Source organism: Doryrhamphus excisus, chromosome 1 (assembly GCF_030265055.1).
Source record: "Doryrhamphus excisus isolate RoL2022-K1 chromosome 1, RoL_Dexc_1.0, whole genome shotgun sequence".
Lineage (NCBI taxonomy): Eukaryota > Metazoa > Chordata > Actinopteri > Syngnathiformes > Syngnathidae > Doryrhamphus > Doryrhamphus excisus.
Genome location: NC_080466.1, coordinates 43,689,374 through 43,708,456, shown reverse-complemented (window position 1 = coordinate 43,708,456; position 19,083 = coordinate 43,689,374). Strand labels below are relative to the sequence as shown.

The window sequence follows — 19,083 nt, the reverse complement described above, 5'->3', positions numbered from 1 at the left end:
ACGCATGCCACTTTTGTTTCGTCTGGCAAACGGCCCCTGGAAGCGTCTTGGGGTCCTTCTGTGTGCTCACCACCGTCCCGGGCCGCTCTGATCCGACGCTCATTTGATTTTCCTAAAACAAACCCAGGCTCCGGGCCATCAAAGACCGTAAGGCCTCTTCGGGGTGAGAGTCTGTGCGGTCGCATGAGAAGCATGTTAGCATGTGAGCGTGTAGCCTGTGATTAATAGCAAGCCCGGACGCTACATTCCAGCTACATACAAACACGGCTAGCACTGCTAGACTTGCCCAAGCTTTGCCCCGGTGGCTCTACTTTCTGGCTCTCCTCACAGCCCACCTTCGCCATTGGGGGGTCCCTCTTCTTGTCTTTGGGATGGCGTAGAGTTGCAGGGTGAGCTAATCGATTAGCCATGCCTTCACAAAGAAACTGAAACGGTGTGTTTGTGTGTGCATGACCAGTTAACGTAAATCAAGGGCTGGGATTGGTCGGATTTTAGTACATCATTTTCAGTCTGCATATGACTCTTTTGAGGCCCGCTTTTGCGAGGGCGTTTTCTGATCCTGACCAACATTTGCAACAAATGTGACTGCTGTAACACGTCCATTAGTCGTCGCTTCATCCACACGCTCTCTCTCTCCTGTTTCCAATGTGCTCTGCAACTGTGACAGATGTCAGACGGCATGCAGTAGGCTTTTATTTGGAAGATTCCCCATGTTCTAGACCAGGGGTGGGCAAACCTTTTGACTCGCGGGCCACTTTAATTTAACAAAATTGTCCCGGGGGGGTGGGGGGCAGAATATATATTTAATACACACTATTTTACGCTTATAATTCTGACAGTCCGCATTGAATTATTAGTCTAATTTTATCTGTAAATCATACTATCAGCTGTCACTATCAGACCACAGCAAATTACGAAATTTAATTTTACAGTTTTGTTTTTTCTGAATCAAACATCCGACTTGACTTATGTTGCCAGCTGTTGTTAAAATTGTTAAAATTTGAAATATTTAGAAGCAGTTGGTGTTTGCTAAATAATCACTAATAAATACAATAAATCACTATATTGACAGTTACTGTGGTACCCATTATGCCATGGTATGGTCATATCACCTCATACTTCGGTACGTGACAAACAAAAAAACAAAAAAAAAAACCTTAAACCATATTAGGAAAGCAGGAAGTGATCAAATTATTATGTCATTGTACGGTCACATCACCTCGTACTTCTGTACGAGGTACATTATTTAAAAAAAAACAACAAAAAAAACCTTAAACTGTATTATGGAAAGCAGGAAGTGAACAAATGTAACAGTTACTGGTTATAAAAGCACCAGATGGAGGGGTAGGATTTAATAAGCTTTGCTTCTTCCTACTCCTTTTGGACATGTGGAACTGGGAACTGATTATGTGATGCATTCAATTGTAATCTGTTGCATGTTTAAATGAAATTAAACCATTACCATTACTATAGAAAGCAACTGGCGGGCCGGATTCAAACGCTTAGTGGGCCGCATGTGGCCCCCGGGCCGTAGTTTGCCCACCCCTGTTCTAGACAAATCTGGCAACTTGGAGCTATCGTTCAGTGTATTACTCCAGTAAGGTCAAAACTTGTTATTGAACGCAGTAGCCTAACATATGATCCAAAGGATCGCTCAAGCTAAATGGCTAATTTACCTCGCGACAAAAGTGACTCAGAGGAACAACGGGAGAGCGAGAGGCTGACAAAATGTGTGATGCAGGAATTGTGACGCTGTTCAATTGTGATGCTGAAAAAGAAATTACGGTAAACAGAATATTGGTGTGGCTGAAAGGACATTATGTAAACTAAAAGTTTTTCTAGTTACTATAAATGTGTAAACATTGTTGACTTATCTAAGTATTGTTGTCCTCTGTGTTATGGCGTATGCGGTGGAAGTTCCTTTTTAGAGTCTTCTCACGGTGCACACACGGACGCTGGCCATCGTAAAAGACGGCACTTGGTTGGTGTAGTGCAGGGTTGCTCATTAAGTCGATCGCGAGCTACCGGTCGATCGCGGAGGTGGTACTGGTCGATCGCTGGTCGATCGCGGCGTGACATTAAAAAAAATATCATCCCAGCATCAATGCCGTCACTTGATTGACATACAGGGCAGCCATTCAGATGACAACTGAATGTTGCCCTTCGGGCGACCAATCAAATCAAACAACGTCTCTAAGTGCAGCAGAACTTACGATGTCAGCCTATCATCCATCCCCGTTACTTGATTGACATACAGGACAACCAGTCAGATGACAACTGAATTTTGACCTTTAGGTCACCGCTCATGCGTAAACAACGATGCAAAGTGTTAAGCTAGTCGGCGAATTGCGAGATTTTAAGCCCTCGCTAAAGTTTATGGTCACTAAAATGAGTGAAGGAGCTGGACCAAGTAAAAAGGCAAAAACTGGACCAAGTAAAAAGGCAAAAAACATATCACTTCCATACGGATATGGAATATTATACGGATATTATGATACGGATATTATCCATGACTGCTAAACATTTGGAAGTGTGCTTGAGGCTGGCTATCAGCAGCTACTGTCCGGACTATGCATCCCTGGCTGGTTCAATTCAGTGCAAGTCATCAAAGTAAACTCAGGTAATTACAAAAAATGTTAATAGTTAATTATGTGTGTTTTGCAATATTGGCTCATTTGGTTATGTAAGGTACATCAACATACATTGTACGTACAAATAATCCTCAATACATTTGAAAATAAATAGATGTTTTGCATTTTTGTAGTGGGTAGATCATTTTGACTCGGTCATTTTAAAAGTAGCTCGCATGCTGAAAAAGTGTGAGCACCCCTGGTGTAGTGACTATGAAGAAGTGTTAAGTTTCCCACTCGGCCCCGGTGACTCAACGTTTCCTCAAGCGGCCATTTATGCATCTTCCTAAAACAATGGCCAGCTGCGGCTGCGGGGGCTCGATGCCGTACTTGACCGTACAGCCCCCTCGCAGGCTGACTAGATAGCACATCCTGGCAGGTAGTTAGAACGCTGGTCCAAATGCACAGAGAAGGTGGAATGTGAATGCTGAAAATGTCTGAAGTCCAACAGCGAGCCGTGCTCGTCCTCAGATAGTACGCACCTTATTGATAATGACACTGATGAATGGCTGAGGGGGAAAGTTGAAATAAATATAAAGCTGAAATGGTCTCATGGTTTGCGGTTCTTCCATAAATGTGTTCCACCCTTTATGGAAGGCTTTGATGGCGATATAGCTGTCTTTAGAAATGATGTTTGCTTTGAATATATCTTCCAGAGCTCACGTCTCTGCTTGTTTGCTTTTGTTTTGCTTCATTGCTGAGATCTTAGGAGAGATTGAATGACTTTTGACATTTGGAAAAACAAAACTGTCCTCTGTGGAGCGAGGAAATCCCGGTTGTTCCACCACCAGTTTCCCTTTGTTTTTGGTTATTAATAAATCTGCTCAGGATAGATAAGACACTTTTCATTGTTTGCCCATGCAGTCTGCCAAAGGTGAGATAATGTTTGAATTTAGTAAGCGGAACCTCAGCGTTTGTCATGAATTCGTTCCAAAAGGTTTGACAAAAGCCGAAACGTCCAAATGACGAATGAAATGGAGGAATGGACATTTAACATCACTTTTATCTTGACTGAAAAGACCTGTTGGTGAGCACGGGGATGAGGATGGAAGAGTCACCATCACGCTGCGTCATTCTTCACTCAGAAATATGCGCTGCTCTTGAATGCAGAATCTGTCTCTAGTGTCCTATAGCGTCACCAATATGTGGACACTTGACTGTTTTGCTCTGCTTGATGATAAGCCACACAGCGTATGAAAACCATCAATAATCTTGGTCATGTCAGGGCTCGACAATAACGTTGTACCGATGGCCCGGGGCAAGTTAAAACAAAATTCGGGCAAGTAAATCCAATCATTAATATTCCCGTCGGGCAAGTGCACTTTAGCATGCCGTACTGCCAAGAGTTTTTTTAAAGCGGTTCTTGTTGGGTGTTGGTAAAACACGGACTGTGTAATTCCGATGGTAATTTGCAAAGCAATCCTTGCAAATCTTGAAATGGACCAATCAGAATAGTTTATTTAGACCGCGGTCCGTAATCCACAAATCCGCGTTTTACCCACACCCGTTCTTGTTCGCGATCAACCAATCAGCGATCGTTTTACTAGCAAAACATCTATTATGGCGTCCCTGCCAACATGGTCTAATTCTTCAACAACTTGTGAAGGAAAAGAGCAAAAAGTGATGAAGCAGTGCCTCCTAAACAAGTATTTTATTAGCGGCAGCCAATCAAATGATGGCACAGGTGAGTGAATCACATTGCTGTGACAATTTGAAGTGGTCACAATGAAACACCACCCATTAGATCCAATACCAAGTGCTGATTTTGCACAAGCTACAAAATCTAGCGCTTCCATTTCTCTGTGTATTTTTCTCACCTTTGCTTCACAAATTATTGTTTGACCATTGAGTTTTTTTCTGGATTAAAAACACTTTACTAGTACACAAATGTGTCTATTCAATAATGTTTCATTGTGGTGCACAACTTATAAATATCACTGCTTACTACGACTACCATGTGTAAGGTAGCATGTCTGAAAATTTGTGGAGATGTATGTTAAATATATCTCCACAAATTTTCAGACATTCCTCCAAATACAATGCATCAGTACTATTATCTGATGAATTATCAGCATATATTGATATATGATATCATTATGGCAGTCTTTTCATTTTACATGGGGCAAGTTCGGGCAGGTAGTTCTCACCTTAAGGATTCCCCATGGGCAAGTCATTTTTGTTTTTAATGTAGAGCCCTGCATGTTATGTTTTAAAGCCTTATCAACAGGACTACTGCATCCAAGTGAAGGGCTGCAACACGTATATGTAAACAACATAATCATAACTCCCAAAGATGCCAGCATACATCTTATTATGGTTATAACCCATCTTTGACTTTGAGTGGAAACCTTTTTAAAACTATTGTCAGATTTAGGATATTTGGTGCGAACATGAGAACCTTTCTAGAAAGACGGAGAACCACAGTTTTTGCTCATCATAAGTACAACCAAGCTTGAGGGAACCATTGGCTGAGTCTTATCACATGTCCTGGGAGTCCTGGGGTACTTAAAGCCTGTGGCGCTCATCAGGAAACTGCGGTTTCCACAGGTAAACATGCCAGTCACGTGTGGTTAGCGGTGCAGGAAACGCACAATCTGATCTCTTTCCATGATGTGGAATGGTAAGCGTTATAAATAACATGTGTTGATTTCCACCGCCATTTCAACGCGTGTGTCTGTTTGCTGTTGCCATGAGCCAAAGAACATCTGCAAGGTATTTGGCTGCACATAGTTTGCGACGCAAGTGTGAGCAGACCAGTGTGTGTGGGCTTCCTTCCAAAGAGCTTTCAAGTCGGTGGAAGACGGCCTATGTGGTTGACTTGGGCTGCTTAAGTTGTCTGTAGTCGTACGGGCGGGCCGTAGCTGCGAAACATAATGAAGCACTAAAAAGAACAAAGGCTAAAGCCGGTTGTTCCTCTGGTCAAATAAAAGCTTTCTCTTGGCAGCGAGCCAAAGCGGCGAGGGCTAGCGACACTAGCATGGCTTGTTTGCCTTCTCGTTTAGCGCGGGAATCTTCCAGTCATGACGCAGCGTTAGTATCGTGCTTGAAAAAACATCTAAAAAATCTCTAATATTATGACACCCTTATTTTGTTTACACAATGAAACATTATGTGGCAAACGGTGCTCTTATTTTGAAGGCAGGAAGTGTCTGCTGACATGTAAAATATGCCTCCATGCCTGTTTAACTCAAAACTCAGCAGGCATCGTAAAACCCTCCCCTGCGTTAAGGAGCGATAAGACACTCACACAGCTTCACTAGCATGCTCTGCTAAACTGAGCTAACCCTGCTAGCTTACCATTTAGCGCGGGAATCTTCCAGTCATGACGCAGCGTTGGTATCGTGCTTCAAAAAACATCTAAAAAATCTCTAATATTATGACACCCTTGTTTTGTTTACACAATGAAACATTATGTGGCAAACGGTGCTCTTATTTTGAAGGCAGGAAGTGTCTGCTGACATGTAAAACATGCCTCCATGCCTGTTTAACTCAAAACTCAGCAGGCATTGTAAAACCCTCCCCTGCGTTAAGGAGCGATAAGACACTCACACAGCTTCACTAGAATGCTCTGCTAAACTGAGCTAACCCTGCTAGCTTACCATTTAGCGCGGGAATCTTCCAGTCATGACGCAGCGTTGGCATCGTGCTTCAAAAAACATCTAAAAAATCTCTAATATTATGACACCCTTATTTTGTTTACGCAATGAAACATTATGTGGCAAACAGTGCTCTTATTTTGAAGGCAGGAAGTGTCTGCTGACATGTAAAACATGCCTCCATGCCTGTTTAACTCAAAACTCAGCAGGCATCGTAAAACCCTTCCCTGCGTTAAGGAGCGATAAGACACTCACACAGCTTCACTAGCATGCTCTGCTAAACTGAGCTAACCCTGCTAGCTTACCATTTACGCTCCATAAGAGAGGAGATGCGTTTTTAAGGTTTTTTTTTTCTGTCAACTTTCGCCTGCGTTTCAGGTGGCCGTTTGGACGTTTTAGTTCACGAGGAGTCGGCTGGTGTTGTTAGCTAGTGATGATTCCGCCAAGGAAATGTTTGCCCAAACAAACTTGACGGCATTTAGCTCACATTTCTGTGAGATTCCTCGTTTAACTGTAACTTGATTCCGTTTTCCCGGCCAATTCCATGATTTTGTTTACAGCCGAATCAAAGGGCCCCCACTACAGTGTTTCTCAAATAGTAGAGCTTGTCAATTAAATCAACCTGCCAAAATGTACACATTGATAGTACTAAATAAATTCATTCATTCATTCATTTTCTACCGCTTTTCCTCACGAGGGTCGCGGGGGGTGCTGGAGCCTATCCCAGCTGTCTTCGGGCGAGAGGCGGGGTACACCCTGGACTGGTGGCCAGCCAATCACAGGGCACATATAGACAAACAACCATTCACACTCACATTCATACCTATGGACAATTTGGAATGGCCAATTAACCTAGCATGTTTTTGGAATGTGGGAGGAAACCGGAGTACCCGGAGGAAACCCACGCATGCACGGGGAGAACATGCAAACTCCACACAGAGATGGCCGAGGGTGGGGATTGAACCCTGGTCTCCTAGCTGTGAGGTCTGCACGCTAACCACTAGACCGCCGTGCCGCCCTACTCAAATAAATTATTAAATATTATCAGTTTCTCTAGTATTTCAAAGTGGGTGGGGCGGGGGATCAACTACAAGAATGGTGTGTGTGTGCGTAAGGAAGCAAAAGGAGTCCCGTGGAAGTCCTCATCGGAGTCCATTGGGCTGGTTCAGGAAAGGTTTGGTAGAAGTTTCCTTCTTTCTGCTCTTAATGAGCCCCACATTGTGTACATGTGTACAACGCTGGTCTTTGAATGCTTTTCCATCTGTCGCCAGCCTGGAGCATGTCAGTACAGACGTTTTATGTTTATTGATTTTTTTTCATCTTTGTGCTTCTGGTGTGGTTAGCTCGTTTCCAGCTTTTTCCCGCATGAGCCTGTTTAGAATCACAAATGAGGGTTTCGTTGCGTTTTTTTTTTTGACACTCTCATATTTTAAGGGCTTTAGTCTCCAATCGGCCGACATGTCTTTGAAGGTTCGTGTTTTCAAACGATATGGGTACGCCTCTCTCGCGCCGTATCAGTGCTGGCGCATTCTTTTCCTTTATTCACTGCTCGCTTCAATCGCTGCTTATGTCATTTTTCTTGTCGTTTGTCTTTTATTTTTTTTAGCATTTTACACTTATTTTTTACTAGCATAGCATGTGTGCTTTTTGGGTTTGTGAATAAAATATTTGTTAATGAAATGCAAAAATCCATATCTATTGATGCAATACATCCATGGACAATTTAGCCCAGTAATTAAGAATATGATGTAGCCTAGCTAACTTTTCTAATGCACACATTGCTACGTAGTCTTCCACAAACTGTAATGTCTCTGCTTGTAGTCGCAGGTGCAATTCCAACTGCATATGTGTTGGATTTTGTTTTATTTTTACACATACATGGGGAAAACGGCACTCTTATTTTGAAGGACGGTCATAGAAGTGTGTGTGTGTGTGTGGAGAATGTGTGTTTATGGCCAATACGAGCTGCGTTGAATAATAACCGTGCTTCTAGTAATCGTTTCTTCCATTAAAGTAAAAAACAAAGTAAAACACAACGCGGTGAAAATGTACTCATCGAGCCCGAGTGACCACACAAACGTGCTAAACTACGCTACTAACTGCTGCTAGCTTCCATTCATGCTCCTGTTTAGGTCGGGAGGGGGCCGTTTAGCGTTCATATCCGCCACGCTTGAGCCATCCGTGGGGAAATACTCCCCCACACTCCTCACGAGGACGACGTTCATTCACATTACGTCAATTCCCGTGAGATTCCGTGCTGTAACAGGAGCTACCCTCACAAAAAAAAGAAGTGTTCAGGAATTCCAAATTCCAGAGGCGGGTCGACTGGATATTGCTTCATGCTAGCCGTCAATACGATAGCAGTGGATGCTGCGTGGCGGAGCTTGGCACTTGGCAATAGAGACATGCACAGCTGGTAGACATCTTGGCTCGGAAGGAGGCGGTCAGTTCAGCTGTTGCTGGACACATGACTCTCCAGCAACGTCTCGGAAATGTTAAAAAAAAAAACAAGGCAAAAGTATAACAATTTGTTGCTAGGCAAATCCAATACAAGGAAAAAAACACATTAAGATACGGAATACCAAATTGTCCCGAGCAAAATGCCTTTTGTCTTTTTCAGTTTCCTTCCGCCACAAAGATTCCAGTGATCCCGTCTGGACGGTCCAGTGAGGTGTTTGTGTAGCAGAAGCTTGGCTTGTGCAAACTCATTTCCTCTTCCTTCAGAGCCAATGTTAATAATAACCACTGTTTTCCGACACCACTATTCCCGGAGTGTATATTTAAGAACAAATCAGATCCATAAACGTCTCTGCCAAGGGACTCCGTGGATGGTTTTCCAACACCTGCAGCAATCACAACGGAGAACGACCACAGTAACGGTCCAAACAGCGAGGGAGGTATCGGACACTTTGCTATGTGAATGCGAGACCCAGACCTGCTGAGACTAATTGAAGTTTGCTGACCGTTAAGTTGATTTGCTGCCCCGGAAGCCAATCGGATTAGGATGCGGTTTTCCCAAAGGGCCTCTCTCTAACTTCATTTCATCCCATATTTTTCTGATTCCTAAAGGTCTCACAGCTCACGTTGGGCTTTGAATGAAGGAGATTGTCTCTCGTGATGTGATCTGTTTGAAGACATGCTTCCTTGCCGGAGGAGCAGTCATTTATCTTTTCGGAAAGAAAATGAAGTTGTTGTGGCAAATGGACGTGAGTCTTTCTGCTACCCGCCTTTTGCCGTTCTTTGTTTGGTGTTGTCAGAGCCTGTTGGACCAACTCTGGAGGTTGATGATTCAGGTTCAGCCTCAGTCCAATCCTCCCCCACCTTGCACCGGCTTTGTCATTTCCAGAGGCGTCTCCGTGACGATGGCACAGCCATGCATTGTCAGAGACGCCCCACACAGCCACAGAGGCCCCTTGAAAGAGCTCTGAGGAATGCCAGCTTTCTCGCTCATTCCCTTGCTGCACTCTCCCACGACTAATCCCAACCCCTTCTCATTTCCACATGCCCTTACGCTCCTCTCTTGTCTCTGCACTCCCTCACTCCCACATTGCTCTTTCCACGGCTTCTTGCCGCTTCCGCTTTCTTCTCTACCGCTTTTCTTTGGTCAGGTCATACTTTATTTAGCCGGTCCTGGTTTTACTTACTGTAGATGCAAGTGGTGTTCTAGATGAGTGATGGCTTTGGATAGCAACCAAAGACGCGACACAGCATAGCCTTCCTGCTGGAGGTAGCTACTGACTGACCACTTCGGATAGCAACCAAAGACACGACACAGCATAGCCTTCCTGCTGGAGGTAGCTACTGACTGACCGCTTCGGATAGCAACCAAAGACGTGACACAGCATAGCCTTCCTGCTGGAGGTGGCTACTGACTGACCACTTTGGATAGCAAACAAAGACGTGACACAGCATAGCCTTCCTGCTGGAGGTAGCTACTGACTGACCACAACGTCATACTCGTCAACATGAGCTCATATTCGTAATATTAGTATGTCAATCGAACCGTTTTCACAGGAAGCACGGAATCCAAAGAAATACTGCTGGAATGGGTGCAGATTCTGGATGCTCTAGAAAGCTTTCTGCGCTGGTTATCATGTGTAGCTGTTTTCTATCTTTGTATTTAGTCCACAGCTCGATACAAAGGGCCAAAAAAGGAGCATGAAAGGTCCCCGTTAAGGAGGCTAATGAGTTGGGAGCCCACGGCAGCGAGTCCGCCTGCTATGATACCTCCAATAGCAGTGGGTTTCAAGGTCCGGCTTTGCAGTCAATCATGATGTTGATGGATGGGTTTGCTTGAGAGATGAGGACGAGTATCAGAAGTGGATCAGACGTTTTGACGCCTGTCGGTGTCGTCGAGACGGGGGCGGACCATTTCTGAGCCCGGTGACGTCATACTATGCAAGTTAGATGACACAAACGTTGCTTTTTATCTCCAAACATTTTTAAGCTGCTACCGTTTGAAATATTAATGTAATATTAATGTCCAATGTAATATTAATGTCCAACCTGAATATTTTCTTGAAGAAACGCTGGCAGCTAAAGGGTTAAGATATGAACGTGAGGTTTTTAAGCCAATGGTGGTGAATAACAGACAGCATATAGTAAAGATTCTTCTTCCTTGTGATAAATGCAGGGTGTTTGTGCAGAATGAAAGGAAGCCCCCCCCCCCCCCCCCCCATCCACCGATCATTCTCCTCTTGCAGGAAATGCTTGCCGCTACTGTCTCGGGGTCAGTTGATGTAGAAATAAAAAAAAGGGAGAAGGGAGATCGCATGACCAATGCATGAACCCCAGAAGTTGATTTGTTTTGTTCCCGATGTGTTTGCTGATAAAAAAAAAAGAGGAATGTGGTGATTGCGGTTCCACGTGTGAGGTCTTTTGCTCCTCAGCCAACCAGAAGAAGAACCTTGAAGCTCCATGTGTGACTTGCTTCTGGTCTGGCAACCTGGTGCAAAGTGGTCAGCTGTGTGTCGACTGCCAAGGCGGCAATGTTTGTCTTGAGTGAGGAAAAACCATACAGTGCTTTAAAGAGTACAACCCCCACCCCCCCCTTGTAGCACGTCACACTAGCTTGTGACAACCAAACACTGGTGATGAAGGGCGAGCTTCTCGTCTTCACACGCGTCCTATTGTGTGTCGGGCAGTAAACCCTTCTGATTGGTGCCGGGGGGGTAGAGTGTTTTGGCGCCTTCCCAACAGCCGGGGGTGTCGTGGTGCGGCCTTCGCTGGCGTGGACCCAGCAAAGCTCGGATGGTCAATCTATGGGAGCGTTTGAAGATGAGAGCTTGTTTACGTTCAAACTCTTGCGGTGCGACTCTCCACACGCTCAGCCGAGTCGAGTCGCAGAGCGAGGGGAGGCCGCGTTTCATTTGGGGGGGGGGTTACAGGAAGTGTACCGTTGGACTTTGGGCCTTCAGGGAATTGTTTCAGCATTGTTCCAGAGAGATGTGGTGAGAAGGAGCGGGGGCGGGAGGGGGCTCACTCCGCCTTCTTCCCTCCTCCTTCGCGTCCCCTTCCTGCTGTTCCCGTGCAATTCTCAACAGACTCGTGGTGCACTTGGAAAAAGGGAAGCCTTTGAACATTTGCTTGGGACTCTGAAGTGTTTACATCTGGATTAACGCGACAGGAGGCGATCGGCTGTGTTTTCCTTCGTCACGTCGATGTTAAGTCCCGACAATTAAGGTACGTCTGTCGCGGCGTTCCGGTTAGGACTTGGATGAACGTATGTTGAGATTGCCCCGTCTTTCCTGCGTCACATGTTAATTCCTGCGTTTGTTCAACTAAAGAGCTGGCCTAAGAAGGAATGATAAGTCCCAATTTGCGGGGAAGATTACGAGGCGGCACAAGAAAGGAAGGCAGCAGACCACAGCAGGGTGACCAGATTGATGGCAGATTGCTCCAGGTTAGCTCAGCCGCTCAACCAAAAGGAGACCAATTAACCTTTGGAACCAAGCAAAGGTCTTCTCAGTCATGAGCGACTGCGAGCCTGACTTCTCTAGACTTCCGCCGGCTAACTTTGCCAAGGGTCTTATGAACGGTCTATGGAAAATACATGGACTTTATTGTGTGTTTTTTCAAACAACTGATCCTTCTAATCAACTCAATCATGATCGTTTACACTGTATCTTCTCCTCAGGGATGCCCCTCAAAGATGGCAGCCTGCACCAGGTTCTAAGGCGGCCATGTTGGTAAAGGTGAACAGCATGAGTCGGAGCCAGCCAATCCCGGCTTCGCAGCAACAGCAGCCACCGCAAGTCCAGCACAACAAAGCCAACACCTTCACGCTCCACCCATCCAGCAGTAAGACCCCAGGCGGATGCATTGGCCCCACCCAAGGATACAAAACCGCCCCCCCTGGCAAAGCGGCAGTGGACCCGCGCCAGGCACATCACCTGAGAAAAGCCAGCAACGGCAGCTTTTGTTTAGCGACAGCAGACAGCGGCCACCCCAGCCCCCTCCTTCACAGGTCCCAGACCAGCACGCCACGCCCGGTCTCCCCCCAGTACGGTTGCGGTGCCCCCATCTATGACGTGCCGGTTACAGACTGTCCCATATATGACGAACCCCCAGTGGACATGGAGGTGGAGGGGGCGCACCTCTACGCTGGGCAGCCGCTGTCCCGCCTGACACCCACCCAGAGCCTCCAGAAACCGAGACTTCTCCAGCACCCTGCCCCGCCCCCAACAGGTTCCAGACACAGAAGAAACCCTTCCGCGTCTGACTATAGCCCAGCTGGTCTGGAGTGCATCAAACATATGATCAACGTGGACCCCAAACAGGGGCTCCTATCCGGCTCCCCCGTACCCACACGCACCCCCTCGCCGATCGCCAGGCAAGACCTCGTCCCGCCCCAAGCTCAGGCTCAGCCACACCCCCAAGCGCAGGCTCATTCCTTGCCCCAAGTTCGAGGCCAGCTGAGGGACAGAGAAGCGCTGCCCCCGGGCCCGAGTACCCTGGATAAGAAGCAGAACTGGCGAGTCCTGGAGGCCACGGTGCAGCGCGCCATGGAGGCCCGCCACAGCAGGCAGAGCAGCCAGGCCTCGCAGGACTTCACTTCCTCTACACCGCAGGCGGCCGCCAACTACCAGGATTCCGGCTACTCCACCGGGCCTTCCCCGAGTCTGAGAAGGAAAAGCCGGAGAAGGATGGGACCCGGGGGGGGCGCCGGAGGCAGGCCCGGGTCGGTGGGCAGCAGTGGGGAGCTGTGTGCCCTCAACGAGAGGCTGATGGCCGAGATGAGGGAAGTCGTGAGTCGTTCCAACACGATGAGGGAGGTGCGAGTGGGACTGGATCCCGAGATCGGCGAGAGGGCGATCGTGTCCCGGACACGCTCCCCCGCAGACTCACTCCGCTGGTATGGAGGAGGGGGAGGGGCATCAGCGAGCGGGTGCTCATCCCGAGAGGACATCGCCGGGGCTTCCCGCTCTCCCGGGAAGGCGGGTAGCGCTGCCCTGACCCCGCTGGAGATCCCGGGGCGACAGAAAAGGACGTATGAAAAGGTGGACACCTTGGAGATGAGCATGAACAGCCAGGCCAGCCTGTCTTCACCCGAGACGCCGGGGCCACCCTCTCAGGTAAGCCTCGCCGGAACCAAAACTGTGGCGGTTTTTCACAATAAAACGCCAACATGCATCTTGATTCAGCAAACACGGTGCAGCTAATCCATCCGTACACGTGGTCCGTGATCTTAAAGGATCTTTAAGAAGGATCTTTAAGATTAGGGCTTTATTTGTCACATGTGCAACGTACAGTCAAACACGGCGTTATTATAAGTAGCAAGCATGTGATAGGAATGATGATAAGGTCTAGGTCCAAGAGAAGCTGGAAAAAGAGGAAAAGGGACCGCTATTTGTTCTTTGAAACAGAAAACCAACCATTCTTAGGACTTCTCCCCCACCAGCAAATATCTCCTGGATTAGCAGGCCAGCCTGGACAGATCATAGCGGCCATGTTCCCGGCGTTACCTGTCATCTTCCATCTGTCCTGCTCCGTAGGAACCGTATACTCCCGTGCCAGCTCCATGCTTGGCATCTGGGGCCCGAGCCAGACCAGAGAGATTCAGGACATGGCCTCCCTCCTCCAGGAAGGAGGGACGCTGGGGTCCATATGGTCCATGCTTGGCAGCAACATTACAAGAGGAAGACGAGCACCAAGCCTTGTTTGTCACACTGTAGCTCTTGTTTGGTCCAGGCAGGTCCTGCTAAGTCTGTCCTGGAATGTTCCTCAGACCTGCTGGAAAATGGCGATGACTGCCATATTTGAACAGTTTTACTGCAAGACCTTCCACTGAACTTGTTCACTGAGAATAAACTTTTCCGGCAAATTCCAGTGATTCCTTATGAGCCACATACTAATTTGTCAACGTAACATCGTGTGGAGTTTAGATACGGCTGGCTAATTGGCCCAACTGCAACAACCTGAACTTAGACCCGCTCCAGTAGACCGAGAAACCACACAACTAGAAGTCCGAACAAAGTTTACAACATCTGGCATGAAGTGTTCCGCGTTACATCAGGATACGATTCCGAAGACAAGCCGTCTGTTTTAATGTTGGCAGGTGAATCAGAGTTTGGATTCTGGCTGATTTGGGTTTATGATGGATCAGGACCAGGTCTTGGCTTTTCATGGGCCTATTGGTGGTGGTGGGGGGGTGCAGATCTCAACGTCCCCTGAAGCATCGGCGCTAGAGAGCAGGATCGCCATCTTTCCGCTAAACTTCCCGCTTCCTGTTCTCCTGTAGGTGGGCACCCTTGAACTGCAGGCTCAGTCGGAGAACAGAAAGAAGGACCTGCTGGACGGACGGAGCGCATCGCTGGGCCCGCATCGGCCCGCCAACCACGACAACCGCGAGGGATCCGATGGAACGAAAGCCGCGGAAACGTCCTACCAGTTCTCCTACGCCACCCTGCGACAGCCACCACCTCCAGACATGGGCATGGAGGACTGGGCCAGCAAGCACCTCAACATGCACACGCAAGGCCTGTTCCGGCGCCGCGTCTCCATCGCCAACATGTTATCCTGGAACCGAGGTTCCATCAAGAAGCCCATGCTGGTCACCAGCAACCGTGCCGTCAGGAAGGAGGCTTGCGAAATGTTCAAGCTGGTCCAGGCCTACATGGGGGACAGGCCGTCTCGTCTGGACCGCCGCCACAGCGCCCTGCTCATCGTCACCAAGTGCTGGGACATGCCGGGCCTGCGGGACGAGCTCTACGTGCAGCTGGTCCGGCAGACCACGGGCAACGCCAGCCCCCGAAGCTTGGCGGCGGGGTGGGAGCTGATGGCCGTCAGCTTGGCCTTCTTCGCCCCGTCGCCCAAGTTCCGCTGTTACCTGGAAGGCTACATCCAGAGACACACGGAGCCCACCAGCGACAAGAAATGTGAGTCTCAGACTGAGCAGCACGGTGGGTCACCTTTTCTTCCCCTTCCAAAACTCCGTCTTGTCTGCCTGTCGGCTTTTACTTCTGTGAGACGCAAACCGTAAATGCGTCGGGAATACCGTGTGACCTTCACGTCTGTCTTCCGCAGTGACTCGGTTCATCTTGGAACAACAGGAAGTGAAATTAAAGAAGAACTCAAAATCCAGGAAAAAGCGGAAACAAAACACAGACGAGGAAGAAGGTATGTTAAATCATTTATCCTCCTCCAAAATGGAAGCTTGCCCCCCCCCCCCCCTGAGTGGAACCGTTTTCAGTGGGAGGGAAAACTGAGCTTGACAGACGCTATCGGATGAAGCCGAATGGCTTTCACAGAACGTTTCTACGTGGGAGGAGAATTTCAGAAGGTTCTGTTTTCTCTCAATGGGACCGTCTGTGAATCACATCAGTGGTCTCCAAACCTCACGGGCACGCGGCCTCATTAGAGGAACCCACACTGCCTGCTGCGATGATGATGATGATGATGATGTCATCCGTGAGGACCACAGTCATCACCTCTCACATGGTGGGGCAGTGACTCACGCTCGCCGCTCTATGCTGACTAAGACATCGTAGAGAGACCCCGGTTGGGGGGGGGGGTCACCTCGATGACTCGTCACTAACCAGAAACCCCAGCATGTTTAAAAATGGCTTTTACTGCTAGAGGATGTGAAACACTTACTGTATTGTCTGAGTTTCAGTATGAAGAAGCTGCTTTGTTTTCAGCTGGCCTGGTAAACAGCAGCATCATCATCATCATCATCATCATCATCATCAGCGGGTGTGCTCGCCCCTCCCCCTTTGTACCGTACGCTCAAGCCAAACGAGCTCACATTATCGCTTTGGACTTTGGTTGCCGTGTTCATAACAAGCTGGTAAATATATAGAACGGCGGCCATGTTCAAGCACAGGTCCGTGCAGGTTTGGCTTTCTGTGGGAATAATCCCCCAGTCCCAAGATCCACCACGCTCCCCTTCTCACCAGACATAATTACCGTGGAGCGGTTGAGTCAGATCAGCAACAGTTTGGGTCGACTCGACGCTGCGTGGGAGTCACCTGGTTGCTATAAATCTGACGAAAGGGAACATGATGGAACATGTTTGCTACTCTTGGAGATCCCGTCAGTGAGCGTGTCCATCTGGCCGTGGTTCAGCTTCCTGGTGTGTTGGAGGACTGTGGAAAGTGAGATGATGGATACATTTACTTGGGGTGTCCATGGCGCATGAAGATCTAAACGACATCCATGGACTACATCCATGGAATGTAATAAGAAAAGGGTGCTTTTACTTTGTATGGCTGCCCTTGTAAACTGGATCTTGGCCTTCCAGTAGTTCTAGACCAGGGGTGGGCAAACTACGGCCCGGGGGCCACATGCGGCCCACTAAGCGTTTGAATCCGGCCCGCCAGTTGCTTTCTATAGCTTTCTATAGTCCTGGCAACAGATTACAATTGAATGCATCACATAATCAGTTCCCAGTTCCACATGTCCAAAAGGAGTAGGAAGAAGCAAAGCTTATTAAATCCTACCCCTCCATCTGGTGCTTTTACAATCAGTAACTGTTACATTTGTTCACTTCCTGCTTTCCATAATACAGTTTAAGGTTTTTTTTGTTGTTTTTTTTTAATAATGTACCTCGTACCGAAGTACGAGGTGATGTGACCCTACAATGACAAAATAATTTGATCACTTCCTGCTTTCCTAATATGGTTTAAGGTTTTTTTTTTGGTTTTTTTGTTTGTCACGTACCGAAGTACGAGGTGATATGACCATACCATGGCATAATGGGTACCATAGTAACTGTCAATATAGTGATTTATTGTATTTATTAGTGATTATTTAGCAAACATCAACTGCTTCTAAATATTTCAAATTTTAACAATTTTAACAACAGCTGGCAACATAAGTCAAGTCGGATGTTTGATTCAGAAAAAACAAAACTGTAAAATTAAATTTCGTAATTTGCTGTGGTCTGATAGTGACAGCTGATAGTATGATTTACAGATAAAATTAGACTAATAATTCAATGCGGACTGTCAGAATTATAAGCGTAAAATAGTGTGTATTAAATATATATTCTGCCCCCCCCGGGACAATTTTGTTAAATTAAAGTGGCCCGCGAGTCAAAAAGTTTGCCCACCCCTGTTCTAGACCTCTTGGTGTTCCCTCCTTCTCCCCCCCCCTCGAGGCCTTCACGTGTGTATAGTGATGAATCACCTGGACGTTGAACGTGTAGGCGGACTCTTTGTCTAAAGCTTTTGTTGAACAGCAGTAAATCTTCTCTCAATCCGACACTTTAAGGGCCCAGGCCCCCTCTAATCCCCATATGCTGGACTCACCCTGTCAACATGTCTCTCCAATTACCACTCCTTGCCTCTACGACCGGCTTTGACATTTGTGGGAATCGTACCTCATGTCTTCTTGTACTCACTTTGTTTTTCATGTTGTTAAATGTGTTTCAACTAATGCCCGCCCGAGGGGCCTCGTTGATGAATTCCCTTCTTCTCTGAACCAACAGGCTTGCCTATCAGCACGTATGCCAAGTTCTGCCATCGGAAGCTGCAGAAGGTGGCCATCACGGGAGGCAAGAAGGTACAACAGGAGTCTATTTCATATAGTATAGTTCAGGGGTGCTCACACTTTTTCAGCATGCGAGCTACTTTTAAAATGACCGAGTCAAAATGATCTACCCACTACAAAAATGCAAAACATCTATTTATTTTCAAATGTATTGAGGATTATTTGTACGTACAATGTATGTTGATGTACCTTACATAACCAAATGAGCCAATATTGCAAAACACACATAATTAACTATTAACATTTTTTGTAATTACCTGAGTTTACTTTGATGACTTGCACTGAATTGAACCAGCCAGGGATGCATAGTCCGGACAGTAGCTGCTGATAGCCAGCCTCAAGCACACTTCCAAATGTTTATCAGTCATGGATAATATCCGTATCATAATATCCGTATAATATTCCATATCCGTATGGAAGTGATATGTTTTTGCCTTTTTACTTGATCCAGCTCCTTCACTCATTTTAGTGACCATAAACTTTATCGAGGGCTTAAAATCTCGCAATTCGCCGACTAGCTTAGCACTTTGCATCGTTGTTTACGCATGAGCGGTGACCTAAAGGTCAAAATTCAGTTGTCATCTGACTGGTTGTCCTGTATGTCAATCAAGTAACGGGGATGGATGATAGGCTGACATCGTAAGTTCTGCTGCACTTAGAGACGTTGTTTGATTTGATTGGTCGCCCGAAGGGCAACATTCAGTTGTCATCTGAATGGCTGCCCTGTATATCAATCAAGTGACGGCATTGATGCTGGGATGATATTTTTTTAATGTCACGCCGTGATCGACCAGCGATCGACCAGTACCACCTCCGCGATCGACCGGTAGATCGCGATCGACTTAATGAGCACCCCTGGTATAGTT

The 19,083-nt window shown here is 47.1% G+C and overlaps 1 protein-coding gene across 3 annotated transcripts in view; it reads left to right on the top strand.

Annotated features, from left to right (window-relative positions):
• Window positions 1–19,083, top strand: part of arhgap46a (Rho GTPase activating protein 46a) — a 40,196-nt gene that overhangs the window by 16,289 nt on the left and 4,824 nt on the right. Inside the window, exons 1-5 of one of the 3 annotated variants that reach the window (XM_058066521.1) lie at window positions 11,645–11,908; window positions 12,363–13,800; window positions 14,967–15,627; window positions 15,752–15,844; window positions 18,156–18,229. In XM_058066521.1, coding sequence (XP_057922504.1) covers window positions 12,409–13,800; window positions 14,967–15,627; window positions 15,752–15,844; window positions 18,156–18,229 — 2,220 coding nt within the window. In that variant the 5' untranslated portion in view covers window positions 11,645–11,908; window positions 12,363–12,408. Of the gene's footprint in view, window positions 1–11,644; window positions 11,909–12,362; window positions 13,801–14,966; window positions 15,628–15,751; window positions 15,845–18,155; window positions 18,230–19,083 lie in introns of those variants that run through there. The other 2 variants (XM_058066511.1, XM_058066502.1) reach the window with 2 other exon arrangements.